The 12,894-nt window shown below is 41.5% G+C and overlaps 2 protein-coding genes across 4 annotated transcripts; one reads left to right on the forward strand and one right to left on the reverse strand.

Moving 5' to 3' along the window:
* Positions 1 to 123: 123 nt before the first annotated feature.
* Positions 124 to 9,771, forward strand: rilpl1 (Rab interacting lysosomal protein-like 1). Of its 3 annotated transcripts, none has more exons than XM_060895924.1 (8): positions 124 to 664; positions 1,513 to 1,663; positions 2,868 to 2,986; positions 3,550 to 3,792; positions 4,433 to 4,576; positions 5,004 to 5,155; positions 5,697 to 5,801; positions 8,667 to 9,771. In XM_060895924.1, the coding sequence occupies exons 1-8, from the start codon at positions 377 to 379 to the stop codon at positions 8,800 to 8,802; spliced, it is 1,338 nt and encodes a 445-aa protein (XP_060751907.1). In that variant the 5' UTR covers positions 124 to 376; the 3' UTR covers positions 8,803 to 9,771. The 3 variants fall into 3 exon arrangements, with proteins under 3 accessions (XP_060751907.1, XP_060751906.1, XP_060751905.1); XM_060895923.1 differs by lacking the exon at positions 4,433 to 4,576 and adding an exon at positions 6,355 to 6,442 and having other exon boundaries at positions 125 to 664; positions 8,667 to 8,807; XM_060895922.1 differs by lacking the exon at positions 4,433 to 4,576 and having other exon boundaries at positions 125 to 664.
* On the reverse strand, positions 9,686 to 12,005 carry snrnp35 (small nuclear ribonucleoprotein 35 (U11/U12)). Its single transcript, XM_060895925.1, has 2 exons — positions 11,681 to 12,005; positions 9,686 to 10,961 (listed from the first exon to the last, which is right to left on the reverse strand). The coding sequence occupies exon 2, from the start codon at positions 10,935 to 10,937 to the stop codon at positions 10,143 to 10,145; it is 795 nt and encodes a 264-aa protein (XP_060751908.1). The 5' UTR covers positions 10,938 to 10,961; positions 11,681 to 12,005; the 3' UTR covers positions 9,686 to 10,142.
* Between the last annotated feature and the right edge of the window lie 889 nt (positions 12,006 to 12,894).

Raw genomic sequence — 12,894 nt, forward strand, 5'->3', positions numbered from 1 at the left:
AGAAAACAAAAGCTACATAACTGGACAATTCACCTAGCATAAAAAAAGCTCTGTGTCTTACTATTATAAATAACTCTGGACAGTTCTGACTGATGCCATTTCAACTATCCGGTGTCGCTTGCGCATGCGTACAAACTGCGGCGATTTCCACTGGAAGAAACACGGGACAAGAAACGGGACGGACGATGGAACAACTGTTATTATCGTTAAATTTAGTCTTTATAACAGCTTGTGTGACCGCTATCACCGAAAATATGACGTTACGTGTCGTGTGAGTGCTTCGTGAGACTAGTCCGGCTTTTTTTTACGCGTAGAGAAAGAAACAACGAAAAAGTTTTGATAGGAAATAGAGCAGGGCGGCTGGGAAGCGACAGTCATGGAAGGATTCGGATCGGCGTTGGAGAAAAACGTGGCGGATTTAACCGTTATGGACGTGTACGACATAGCAGCTGTGGTGGGCCAGGAGTTTGAGCGGATTATAGATCAATACGGGTGTGAAGCGTTGGCGAGACTCATGCCGAAAGTCGTGCGGGTTTTGGAGATTTTAGAGGTGATGGTGAGCCGCAACAGCATCAGTCCAGAGACCGAGGAGCTGAGATTAGAGCTGGATAAACTTCGACTGGAGCGACTGGACCGCCTGGAAAAGGAAAAGAAGCACAAAAAGGTACAACCGACTTGAGATTTATTAACAATGATATTGTTGTTCTGGTTACCATATTAATAACCAGAGCAAAGCTATAACAGAGGGGACTTCCTGTTTATGGCCGGAAATAGAAACCGCATCCTAATCGATATATATATACACAAAAATAAACTATAGCTACTTGTCCTTGCGACTGCTGTAGGACGCTTAATATGTGTCCTTTACCTAGAAAGCAGCATGAAATTGTAACCTTAAATATTACCAGTCATCTAAATAAATACACACCTGAAAACCCTCTTTTTCTCACCCAGACAAACAAACAGGCTTAGAAAATAGGATGCTAAAGATGCTAATCTCCTCAAGTGTACACATTTCGCACCTTTCCTTTGTAACTGTTACCTCAAATTGTTCATGTAAGCAATTATGCTACGTACTTGGTGCTAAAGCTACACTATATCCAACTGAAAGATAGTTGTTAGTGGCACAAAAGGAAACTTTTCTGAAAGTGTGATGAAAAATAATGGTATAAATAATTCATATAGTGTATCTGTGAAGTTTACAGTAATTAGCACAGGTGATAAATAAAAGTGCACTTAGCAACAAGGTTCATTTTAGTACACGTTTTCTGTCATGTAGGTAAAAAGTGTGTAGTAAAGGTACAAAATGTCTCCGCTTGAGGACACTTTTTGTACCTTGAGCGTCTTCAGAAATTTTTAGAAACCCTAGAGCGTAGTATTTGGATGACATGAATGGAGGATGATGTTTTACGTGAAGGTCACAACGCTTTGTGTGTATTTGAATGAGGTGTGTGTGTGTGTGTATTTTAAAGGCATCTCACAGTGTTGAGATTCTGCTGTGTTTGTGCACAGGAGCTGGAGTTGGTCGAGGATGTGTGGCGAGGGGAAGCCCAAGACTTGTTGTCTCAGATTGCCCAGCTGCAAGAGGAAAACAAGACCCTCCTCAACAACCTGTCAGTCAAGGACTACCCAATGACAGAGGAGGATGTTCAGAGACAGGAAGGTAATTTACATGAGCTTCCTAGAGCGACTCTGCATCTGCATCTGTGTTTTGAATAGAGTGACTCTCTCAGATCCAGAATCTCAATATGCAGGGAGGCCACAGAGGGAAGGAAGTTTATGAATACGTGGATCCTGAGTCGCTGGCTCCGATACAGGTTTAATTCCTCGTTTACACTTTTCCCACACACACACATACAAGCACGCAAAAAAAACACTCATAGTAAATACTCATAGCCGCAGACACGCTCGTTCTCTCTCAGCTCTTCAGAGATGGACAAAAGACCTTCGGCCAGGCCACACAAAGGAGTCCTTCTGTGTGTAACTGAAGGGAAGCCAAGATGCGTATACTGCAATAGCAGGCCAGCTTGGGGGGACACACAGAGATTCCACAGTGCTCATTACAGTCACACGTGCCTCGTTACAGAGCTCTGTCATCCTCCGTCCAGTGACCTGTTAGGGATCATTTTACATGTTGTGCTTAATTTTTAATATTAAGAACACAATATTTAATAACATACAGTACCACCAGGGACAGAACAGTAATGCAGTACATTAGTATGGAAGGTAATAATGTGAAAATAATTTTTAGACTATATGTGATATATGATATAGAATGTTTGAAATTTATTTCGCAGAAAATAATGGTGCTTTTACATTACATATTTTTTAATTGCTCAGTTTTGGACTAAACTGCTGGTGTGAAAGCCTCTTTAAAGTCCAATCACTTATCCAGTAAATGCAGGGAGAGTTATGTTTTGACCAAGTGAGTTATATTTGTCGGTGGATGACTTTGTGTGTGTGTGTTTAAATGCATCAGAGGTCCACTAACGCAAATCTATTTTAAGCCCACCAGCGTTTGAGTTTGAAGAGGAACTTACATGACTCGTAGTATCATGCCTCAGAATGCAACATATTGCCAGTTTTCTGTAAAATCTACAGAAAAGTACAAAAGATACAAGCAAACAGCAGACCAAATACATTTCGAAGAAAAAAAAAGAAAAGAATATAACGAGATAAGCATTTTGACTATGTAAAACTATTGAAATGTCTTTTCCATCTGGCTGACGTGTTTATCCAGACTGAGGAGAATTCGATTCAAGAACCAGTGTATCAGCACTCATTCTGGGATTTCATTTCCCAACCTTCAGCCCAATAGTATCAAAGATTTATTTATATCTAATATATGTTTCTCCCTGGGTTGCCAGGTATGTCAGAAAGGGAGAGGCAAGTGATGAAAAAGTTAAAGGAGGTGGTGGATAAACAGAGGGATGAGATTCGCGCCAAGGATCGAGAACTAACGCTGAAGAACGAAGACATTGAAGCAGTAAGTGAGCACTTTTACATTTCACTTCACACCAGTGCACAACAACATACTACATTCCCTCATCATGTCTCATCTCCAGTGAATGGGAGGGATAGAAATATTTTCTACCTATCAGTCAGCATTTCTGTTATGAAATCATCTGGGTTGAATAGATAGAGCACAGGATTGTGGTTTTTTTTTTTAAAGTCTAGTGACTTTTCTTACTTAGTATTTAAGCTCCAGAGTCATTAAAGAGAGTCAGTAATCCACATATATTATACCTTCATCAAAACACATGAACACCGTGGATGTCTCATTCATGATAATCCATCGATATGGCTGTCAAAGAGAGGCTCGTGTTTCTCTACAGTCTTTCCTAGCATGAAATCAGCCCCAGCCTTTACTTCATACCGTTCTGTGTATATTTTTCTCAGGACTGTTGGTGGATGTGTTCTTGGTTTCACACATTTGCATTATGTTTACAAGATACAAGATGACACCGATTTCCTTTTTTGTTCCCTGAAAGAGCCTTATTTCCACTTTAATGATCTGAGTCCCTCCTGCCTCACCCGTGTGTCTTCCAGCTGCAGCAGCAGCAGAACCGGCTGATGAAGATCAACCACGATCTGAGGCATAAGATCACAGTGGTGGAGGCGCAGGGCAAGGCCCTGATCGAGCAGAAGGTGGAGCTCGAGGCGTTCGCCCAGGCCAGGCAGCAGGAGCTGGTGAGCCTGAGGCAAGAGGTGGCAAGACTCAGAGAGCGTCTTCAGGGAGAGAAGAAAAGCCCCGAAACCGAGGAGCCACCTGCTCCACCATCACCTGCACAAGTACGTTAAAAAAAAAAAAAAAAAAAAAAAAAAAAAAAAAAAATCCTTTTTTGTTGGAGTTTCAGACGTTGCTGTTTCCAGATACAAGATACAGTAACCTTACTTAAAACACAAATAAATTACATAGATGGTTAAATCTTCATTAGAATTTAGTTTTATTTCATTTATTTATTCTTTTGTATTATTAATGATTTACATATAGAAGGAAATGAAACAAATGACCCTTTTTTTCCTAAAGTTGTACTAAGTTCATGTTGCTCTAAATGTGATGATGTCGTATATCATGACTGTTCACATGTACGTGACTGCAGTGAATCAGACAGTCGGTGTGTCATAGGCGAGATGAGGCTGAGCTGGTGGATAAATATAGCTGTGGTTTGGCCAGCAAGCTAGAAAAACTTGACCTAGGGACATTTAAAGGCGCAGTTCAGTCGAACAGTGCTGCGCAGCATGATGTCAGGATACAGTGGAAGCTGTGTTAGGATTGTGTGATAGAACTGTGCTTTTAATGACGAAGGAATAATAGTGTTATAAGCAGAGAATTCAGGTATCGAGGTCATTACAGGTCAAACATTTACTCCGCACTCCTTTAGTTGTAACTCATCATAACTGTTTTATTACCACCCTTGTCTTGGGTCAGAATTTATTTTCCGAGCTCAAGCAATCGTGCGATCCTCCGACGTCCCTGGCTACACGTAACCGCCGCTTGCTTCCAGACGATGAAGAGGCGGAGGTGCAGGATGAGGATGATGATGATGAGGAGGAAGAGGCTGTGTTGTTATGGGTAAACATTTAGCTCGCCAGGGCTGCACGGTTTGAGACTAATTTGCATCGAATACCTGCAGTGAATACCAGTGCTGGTGCTGTTTAATACAAGCATTTGTAATCTAATCTGTTCAGGTTGTGCTGTTTTTCGTCGGGCATGAATTAAATCGTCAGCATGAGAGTGTGTGTTGGCAAAGTGTTGGCAAAGTGTTGTGAGAGAACAAGAGAAGACTCTTGCAGTCTATACGGTAACTGTGTGGCATGAACATGAATTATTTCAATACCCTCAGATTATGGATCGTGATGGATGTAAGTACAGTGTTAGGTGTCTTTTATATCTACTAATTAGACTAATCAGTGCATCTTTGTGGAACGACTGCTGACACGGCAGACTGCATGCGGTGCTTCTCCCGACCTTTATACTTTCCATTCTTCTCGTTCCACAGGAGGCCTTGTCTGAGGAAGAAGCGGCTTTCGATCCCAAAGATCCGAACCGACCGCGTTTCACTCTGCAAGAGCTGCGAGACGTCCTGCACGAGAGGAATGAGCTGAAGGCCAAAGTGTTCATGCTGCAAGAGGAAATTGCCTATTACAAAAGGTCAGCCGTTTTGCCTTGTAATTGGTCTATTAAATATTCATGAACAGACAGGTTTCACTTCATCATCATCATCAAGGTGACTGGAGGTGAAAGATAAGTTCTTATCGCATCAGATTTGGCCCAGTTCTATTAGAATATTCAACAAAATGCACTAATAATAAACAAATAAATGATCTCAAAATAGCACACCAACTTTATTGTAACCTATAGAACAATTTTAACAAGCAAAGGAAAAAGGAAATAAATGGCAGAATTTTTATCCATTGATAGTTACAACCCTTCCTACACCAGCTTATTTTTGTCCCCCTCGAAGATAATTGAGAAACCGCAAAACATTAAAAAAAACCTTCAGCTCTGACTGTTACAAAACCCTGATTCACGTAGACAAGTGACCTTGATTATGTTACCATGGAAACAGCAACGTGATTTGCACCACAGCAGCTCCGACCAATCAGAACGGAAATGCTGATTAATTCAGAAATCAATAGGGTGATGGTTTTTAATGCATCGATGTACTTGAGTGTTTTTTTTTTTCCTCCAGTGACGAGCAGGAAGACGATGCACACCCGCCTACTCCGGACCCTTCGCCTATACTCAGGCCTCGCTCCCGAACCAGCGTCCAGCCAGAGTCTGGCATAAAGCGCTTGTGCGTACAAAGTTCCTCCTCCTTCTACTTCGCCTTGATTCTCTGTCTCTCACACACAGACACACACACACAATATATATAAATATATATATATATATATATATATATATATATATATATATATATATATATATATATATATATACACACACACACACACACACACACACACACACACACACACTCACAAGGAACCGTATTCCCAGAGCAGCTCATATTTCCACTTTATAAAGCCCACATTGCTACTTATAAGCACATGCAGTCAATAATGCAGACCAAACGGCATTAAACATCCATCACTGAATGCCGTTTGGACGTGCTGTTTCAGCATTTCATGTCTTTTTGCACCCTTGTGACATCAACCATTATTGATCCTGGTGTCAGCAGAGCATTCTGGGTAATACTGTACATGCACGAGTCGCGTCTACTATTTCCCCAGACAGAGAGGGTCTTTTTTTATTTTTAGGCAGACGTCCAGCGTTAGCTTGAGCGATATTGTGGTGTCTGTTCCCTCATTTGCTCAACTCTCCGTGTCTGTGCCTTTCTGCAACAGGATCTTCACAGCCATTATGCCGATGGTGGCGGCTGGCTTGATTGCAGATGACCCCACTTTACAGCCAATCAGACGACTTGTTTCTCTTGTATGGCCCTTTTTCATTGTTGACCTTTGTGTTATGATTTTAACTCCTTACCGTAGCCCTGCATGAGTATTTTTTTTCCCCACTGCATGCCTTTCCTACCTTCCTCCCTTCCTTTCCTCCCTCCTGACCACTCATTGGAGGTGTTTGTAACACTAAGACTATTCTGATTGGCTGATTGTGGGGTTGTGCTGTCTGGAGTTTGTTAGCAGGAAGGTTGTTAGAATCAGCCAGTCAGAATAATAAAAATAAAAAAACACAGCACTTCCTCTTCGCTTAGTCCAGCTCATATGCTAACGCTTGTGACTTAACCATGACCCACTGCCTCACTAAGGATTTTAAAAACCCTAACAATGATTAGCCCAGCACTTTTTCTGTGTGTTTCCTGGTGTGACTCACTATCACATGGATGGCTGAAATGTTTGTGTGAAGTGCTCACTTGATCTAGGGGAAGTCACTGGGTGATTCCAATGATTGGGGATGTCACATTTAGACAACTTTCAATCTACAAAAGCATAGAGTTTGTGTAGTGGAGTGAAGTTTTTTAAGAATAGAAATAGCAAATATACAAACTGTAGTTGACTAGATGGTCATCTTATGACATGAGGACATTTTTATAGATTCACTTGTGTTTTATTCCATTCAACCTGTAATCTTGATCACGGGGTCGTATTTTCTAAATCATCTCGTCAGTCGTTTACTTCCTGTCACCGAGGTGAACGTGTTTACGTAATATAAACGTATAATTATGTATATAAGGAACTAAAACGTGTAACGTAAAACCGTGACGGATGTCTCATGCGATGTTCAACGGATTAATGCTTTTTCGGTATCTGAAACACGCAGGTTGTAGTACAGGACACTTCACCTTTCACCCAAGTTTAAAACGTCTTTTACCTTCGTACATGTGTGTATTTGTGAAAGGAATATCACCGGGACACAAACGGCACCCCAATCATGATGGACCCTCCCGCTTACCCTGGAAGAAATGAAATGGCGTGACCAAATAGCTGATAAAAACACACTCAGTTTGGACCACACATTATTTTTTACATATATATATATATATATATGAGAGAGATAGAGAACAATCTATGGCCAAAAGTATGTGGACACCCGAATACTACAGTCCCCAATCCAAAACCATGGTCATTAGTATGCAGTTGGTCCCCCTTAGTTGTTATATTTAACTTTTTTTTCCTCTTTTGGGAAAGTTTTGCGCTAAATTTTGGTCGTGGGGATTTGTACTAAAACAGTGATGTCAGGCTTTATCCATCTAAATTTATTCCACTTCATGTTCCATGGGTTTGTGGTCAGAATCTCCGTGCAGGACACCAGACTTCCTCCAACTCGGATATGAGCAAACCATCTTCATGGAGCTTTGTCCTGCTGGAACGTGATTTGGCCTCTTAGTCCCAGAGAAGAAAAATCTCAATCCTGCAGCATACAAAGACAGTGTAAACATTTCAGGGCTTCCATTTTTGTGGGCAGAGTTTGGTGAAGGTCCACATGTGGGAGCGATGGTCAGGTGTCTACATGTAAATTGTTAGCCACAGAAATGTTTCTTGACAATACCAGCAGATGAGATTAGGAACAGACTCGAGTTGACGTCTCCAAGAAAATGAACTTTTGGCGACAGATTTTGCACTTGAATATAGAACACAGCATTTTGGGAGCTCAATGGTTAAAGCTTTTGGGCTGTTGATTGGAAAGTTGAGTTCAAACCTCAGTAGATAAAAACATTTGTCACAGAAGCTTTTAGCATATCCGTATATATTTCTGCATATAGACGCCTATGCTGCCTTCACGTGCTGTCGGAAATGAATTGCATCTCACTCCTGAAGTGATTATGATGACAGAACATAAAACATGGATAACACCATGTTCATTCAGAGATGTTTTTATATTTTTTCTTCTATTTTGACACCATAACACATAGTGACTCTGTAAGCTGGCGATCATGAATTTTCTGAATAACATGCACAAAACGTTCGGTACCGAAACTGTTCTCTCTTCCACCATGTTGGAAGTTTAGGACCGTCAGAAATTCATGGTTCAAAAGTTTCCCAGTCGTAAATACGACTAGAAAGTGCAAGGTCCTAGTGGGAAACTCGTAATTCCGGCAGCATGTGAAGGCAGCATTAGAGCGTAAACGTCACGACTGTACACTGAATTGAATGGACTGTGAATTCCGATCTACAATAAAGTCTCACATTGTCTCTTTCAGGTTTAGCTTCTTCTCCCGGGACAAGCGGCGCAGCTCGCAGAGAGGCATGGCGCAGTACGACGACAGTTTCAGCACCTGGTCCCGCAAAGACGACGTGTACACAGAGCAAGCGCAAGAAGCTTTACAGCACATGTAACCCACAGCACTGAACACTGACAAAAGCACAAAGCCCCCGCTAATCAATAACAAAAACCCACAAACCTTCCACCACCACCCTCCGCAAACTCATGGACAATGCATACAGTAGACGCCACATTTTCACCCAGCAAGCTCTTATTAGCAGATTAAAACAAAAAGGGAAACACAGATCAGAATCAGGTTTATTGGCCAAGTGTGTTGACACACAAAAGGAATTTGGTTCCAGCTGTTTGTGACTCTCAGAAGTACAGACGTACAACATTTCCAACGATGACGTCGACTCAGAAGATGGAGATGACAGGCTTTGTTTTGATGTGCGTGTTTGGAATTTAGGATCATGCTCGCAGTCATGAGGACAGCAAAGGAGGCCACGTTGATGTTCCTTGAGAAGCGTTTAGATCGATAAGGGAGCGGTAACATGTTCGGAAATTCAAATTGAATAATTAAATGATTCAGTGCCCAATGAAAGCTAAGGCGGTTTTTATTGTTGTAAAGAATATACCCATAATGGGGCGGTGCATCGCCATTGAGAGGTGGTGTTTTCTAGGTTTAAACCGAAATTTTGCACAAGTCAGTGGGGGAGAGGAAAAAAGATAGATAAATATGTTAATACTAAACTCCGCTATAGAAAAGAGGAGCGTCTGGACTCTCCAGACTCTCGCAAGATGTGCATCACCAGCTGTTCTGCATTCTTCTGACATGTGGTGCTTTATACCAGCAGTCGTAGAGCTGTTTAGTGAAAGCATGCAGCATATTGACGAAAGCTTCTTTGTGAGCATGGAATCCTCCTCAGTGAGTTTACGCATTATTTACAAAAATATTAATAACATATGCATCCTTGTGTGGTTTGTAAAAGATTTCAGGACTTTAGCAACAATGAATGTTTCTCACTACAGATCTTTAATGAAGGATAATGAACGCTGCATAATTTCATCTCATGGAAAATTAAAATATTTTATACATCGCATCGCTTTCGTGACTTTTCTTCATATCATTCGGGGAACCGGAAATTAAAATGATTCAGCATCTACTACTTTACTTTAGATCATCTGTAGACTTGAATACAGGATCCCTGGTTAATGTTACAAGCACACATTGCAAATTAAACAAAACTTTCTGAAAATCCTGGTGATTTAATTGAATATATTTCGCTGTGTAATGAAAAGTGACCACAAGCACAGTCGTGTCTTCTTCCTTAGGTAATACTTAGGCTCTGTTGTGTGTTTTTCTGACCCTGAAATTAACCCCAGATCTTCTCCTGCCTCATTACTTGTGAGTGTGTTAACAGAGAACGGAACGTTTGTCAAAACTAAAAAGTTGAACCGAGTTAAACATGAGTCATCGTTTATCCGAATCTCTGTACGAGTCCCGATATCTCCGTTCATCCTTTCCTCGGTTGGATTCTCTGTCGTTACTCCTGTCCCTGTGTCGTCTGGAGTCCCTCCTGTCTTTATGGTGATCCCTACCACCTCGCTCGTTCCCTCGTTCCCAGTCGTCCTTCCGATTCCGTTGTCTCCCGTGCTCTAGGTCCCAGCCCGGAGATATGTCTTTTCTCTCATCTCGTTGTCTCTCCTCTCTCCCTCCATCTCCGTCTCTCCACCGGTCACCCGGTCTGGGCATCACACTGGGCAGGTTTATGGGTCTCCTGAATGGTCTGTCCCTGCCGCCGAACCTCAGCTGTCCTGACTCTTTCTTTCCTCCCAGGCCACCTCCAAATCGACGTGGTATCCAGCCCTGCAGCGTGCGCTCCTGCTCAAAGTCCACAAAGAGCTCGTGCTGGTCTACGATCATCTTGTTGCCGTCTCTCCACGCTCTCATTAAAGAGCGCTCCTCTTTATACTCTATAAAGGCATAGCCCTTGGAGAAGCCGGTAATAGCGTCCCTGACAAGACGCAGTCGTCGAATGTCACCGAATTTTGAGAAAACCGTGTGAAGGTCTTCATCGGTTGTCTTTTTGTTGAGTCTCGCAACATAAAGTGTGAGTAGAGGGTCACCCGTTACAGCTTTATTAGGCTGGTAATGGGCGTTCATCGCCCGCCATATGGCCCGGTCATGGGGCTCGACATCAGTGCTGTCAATGCTGCCAGCCTTGAGTGGGTCGTAGACTTTGGCGAGAGGACTCCACTCGTTCATCTTCTGGTAGGAGCTGAACAGGAACTAAAACACAGTATCTAATTACATTTGTACAGGTTTAAAAAGAAATAAAGAAGTTGCCTTTTATTGCTTGTTATAATAATCTCAAAAGCTAAACATTAAGCTCTTATTAATAATAAAAAGATTCCCCTATTTCTTTTACCAAAGAAATTAACACTGTTTACATACTGGAGTTAATAATGACTTTGTTTGTATGCATTGACCCCTACTATCCCTGTTCCCTGCTCTCATAGTCTTAGTTTGAGAAGAATATTACATATAGTTTGTTTGATTAAAATAAGTTTAAACTTTATTCTTTAGATTTTAATGAATTCAGAATTCTAAACCCACATTTGGTGGAATCGGTGGTTCTTATCTGGCAACCCCGATAAACACCTTCATGCGTACTAGAATCAGAATAAGAATCAGGTTTATTGGCCAAGTGTATTATGAAACAATTAGCAAATAAAATCGTTAGTAGTTAGTTTCAAATACACATGCAGGTATTATTTATTTTCTAAATTATTATTGAGCTTAAACTTTAACACAGTGGAGACTGAACACAGGCTTAATGACAAAGTCAATAGCAACAAACGGAACCCAAACGCCAGCTACAGAGACCTCAAATACAACCGACACGTAAACAATGCTGCAGCATGCAACTAAAAGCTTAAACCAACCAACCAACCAACCAACCATGTACAGCCTCTCAGCAGTAAGTCTTTTGTCTAAATGTAACTTACTTTTAAAAAGATGCACGCAGAAACAAGAAAAATACGACACTTTCGGCTTTTCTGTACTGTGCAGCAGGTTAATAGTTCCGTGTAGAAACTCCCGTCTTGTAATTGTTCTGGGAGTCAGCGTGCTGTATTTTGTGGTCTATATTGTGAATTTGAATTGAGATTTCTGTTTAAAAGCAGCTCAGTTAATAACATATGGATCATAAACCACAGATAGAGTAAAGGCGAAACGAAGCTTTTTGGAACATTTAAGGTTTTCGGTGAAATAATGAATTTTTCGAGGATTTAATTGCTCACTAGTGGCCTCTAGAGGCCAAAAAGAACTAAACGTCAGCAGCATCTAAATCTCTCTCTCTCTCTCTCTCTCTCTCTCTCTCTCTCTCACACACACACACACACACACAAAATCACTATTGTAAATAATGAGATATTGGAACACAGTGCTCTGAGATTGAATTCCCCTGCAAATGGTCATAGAATGCAGCATGGCATCAATGCCACCTCACAATGCTATGGTCACTGGTTTGATCAGGTAACTGTCTGTGGCATTTTACAAATTCTTCCCTGGGTTCTCCAGTTTTCCTCCCACCTCTCAAAAACACCCCGGGGTGGATTGGCTACACCGAATTGCCCTTAGATATGAACAAACATATACTCAGGGTGTAATCGCCCTCTCATCCAGGAAGTATTCACACCCAGTTTTTCCTGGGATAAAATATACTACACTCTTGCCCAGGATAAAGCACTTGCCCCTTTTCCACCAAAAAGAACCGGGTGCTAGTTCAGAGCTAGCGCTGGTGCTGGTTCAAAGTTGGTTCCACTGGTGCCGAGTCTGACGTCACTGTATACGTGTCACGTGTCCCAGCAACTTTAGCGCAGCAGCGGCAAACACAAACACAACAATGGCGGATGTTGCTTTACTGTTAATGCTCATGGCTTTGTGAACCTACATTAACACCCAAACGTGACGAATCCAACGTGTACATGCATCTCCATGTAATCTGTATAAACGGAGGTTGTAATCGAGAAAGTACATAACATTATTTTATCATGAACACAGAAAAAAAGTTAGCCTTAGCATGTAGCTACTTACTATCATATATGCTGATAATTGATCATATTGCGGTAAAGTAAAAGTGACATAACATTAGTATACTTAAGGTACATTATCAAACATTATATCTAACTAACATTAGCCCCGCCCACAGCCCCTGACA

This window comes from Tachysurus vachellii, chromosome 20 (assembly GCF_030014155.1).
Source record: "Tachysurus vachellii isolate PV-2020 chromosome 20, HZAU_Pvac_v1, whole genome shotgun sequence".
In the NCBI taxonomy this organism is placed as follows: domain Eukaryota; kingdom Metazoa; phylum Chordata; class Actinopteri; order Siluriformes; family Bagridae; genus Tachysurus; species Tachysurus vachellii.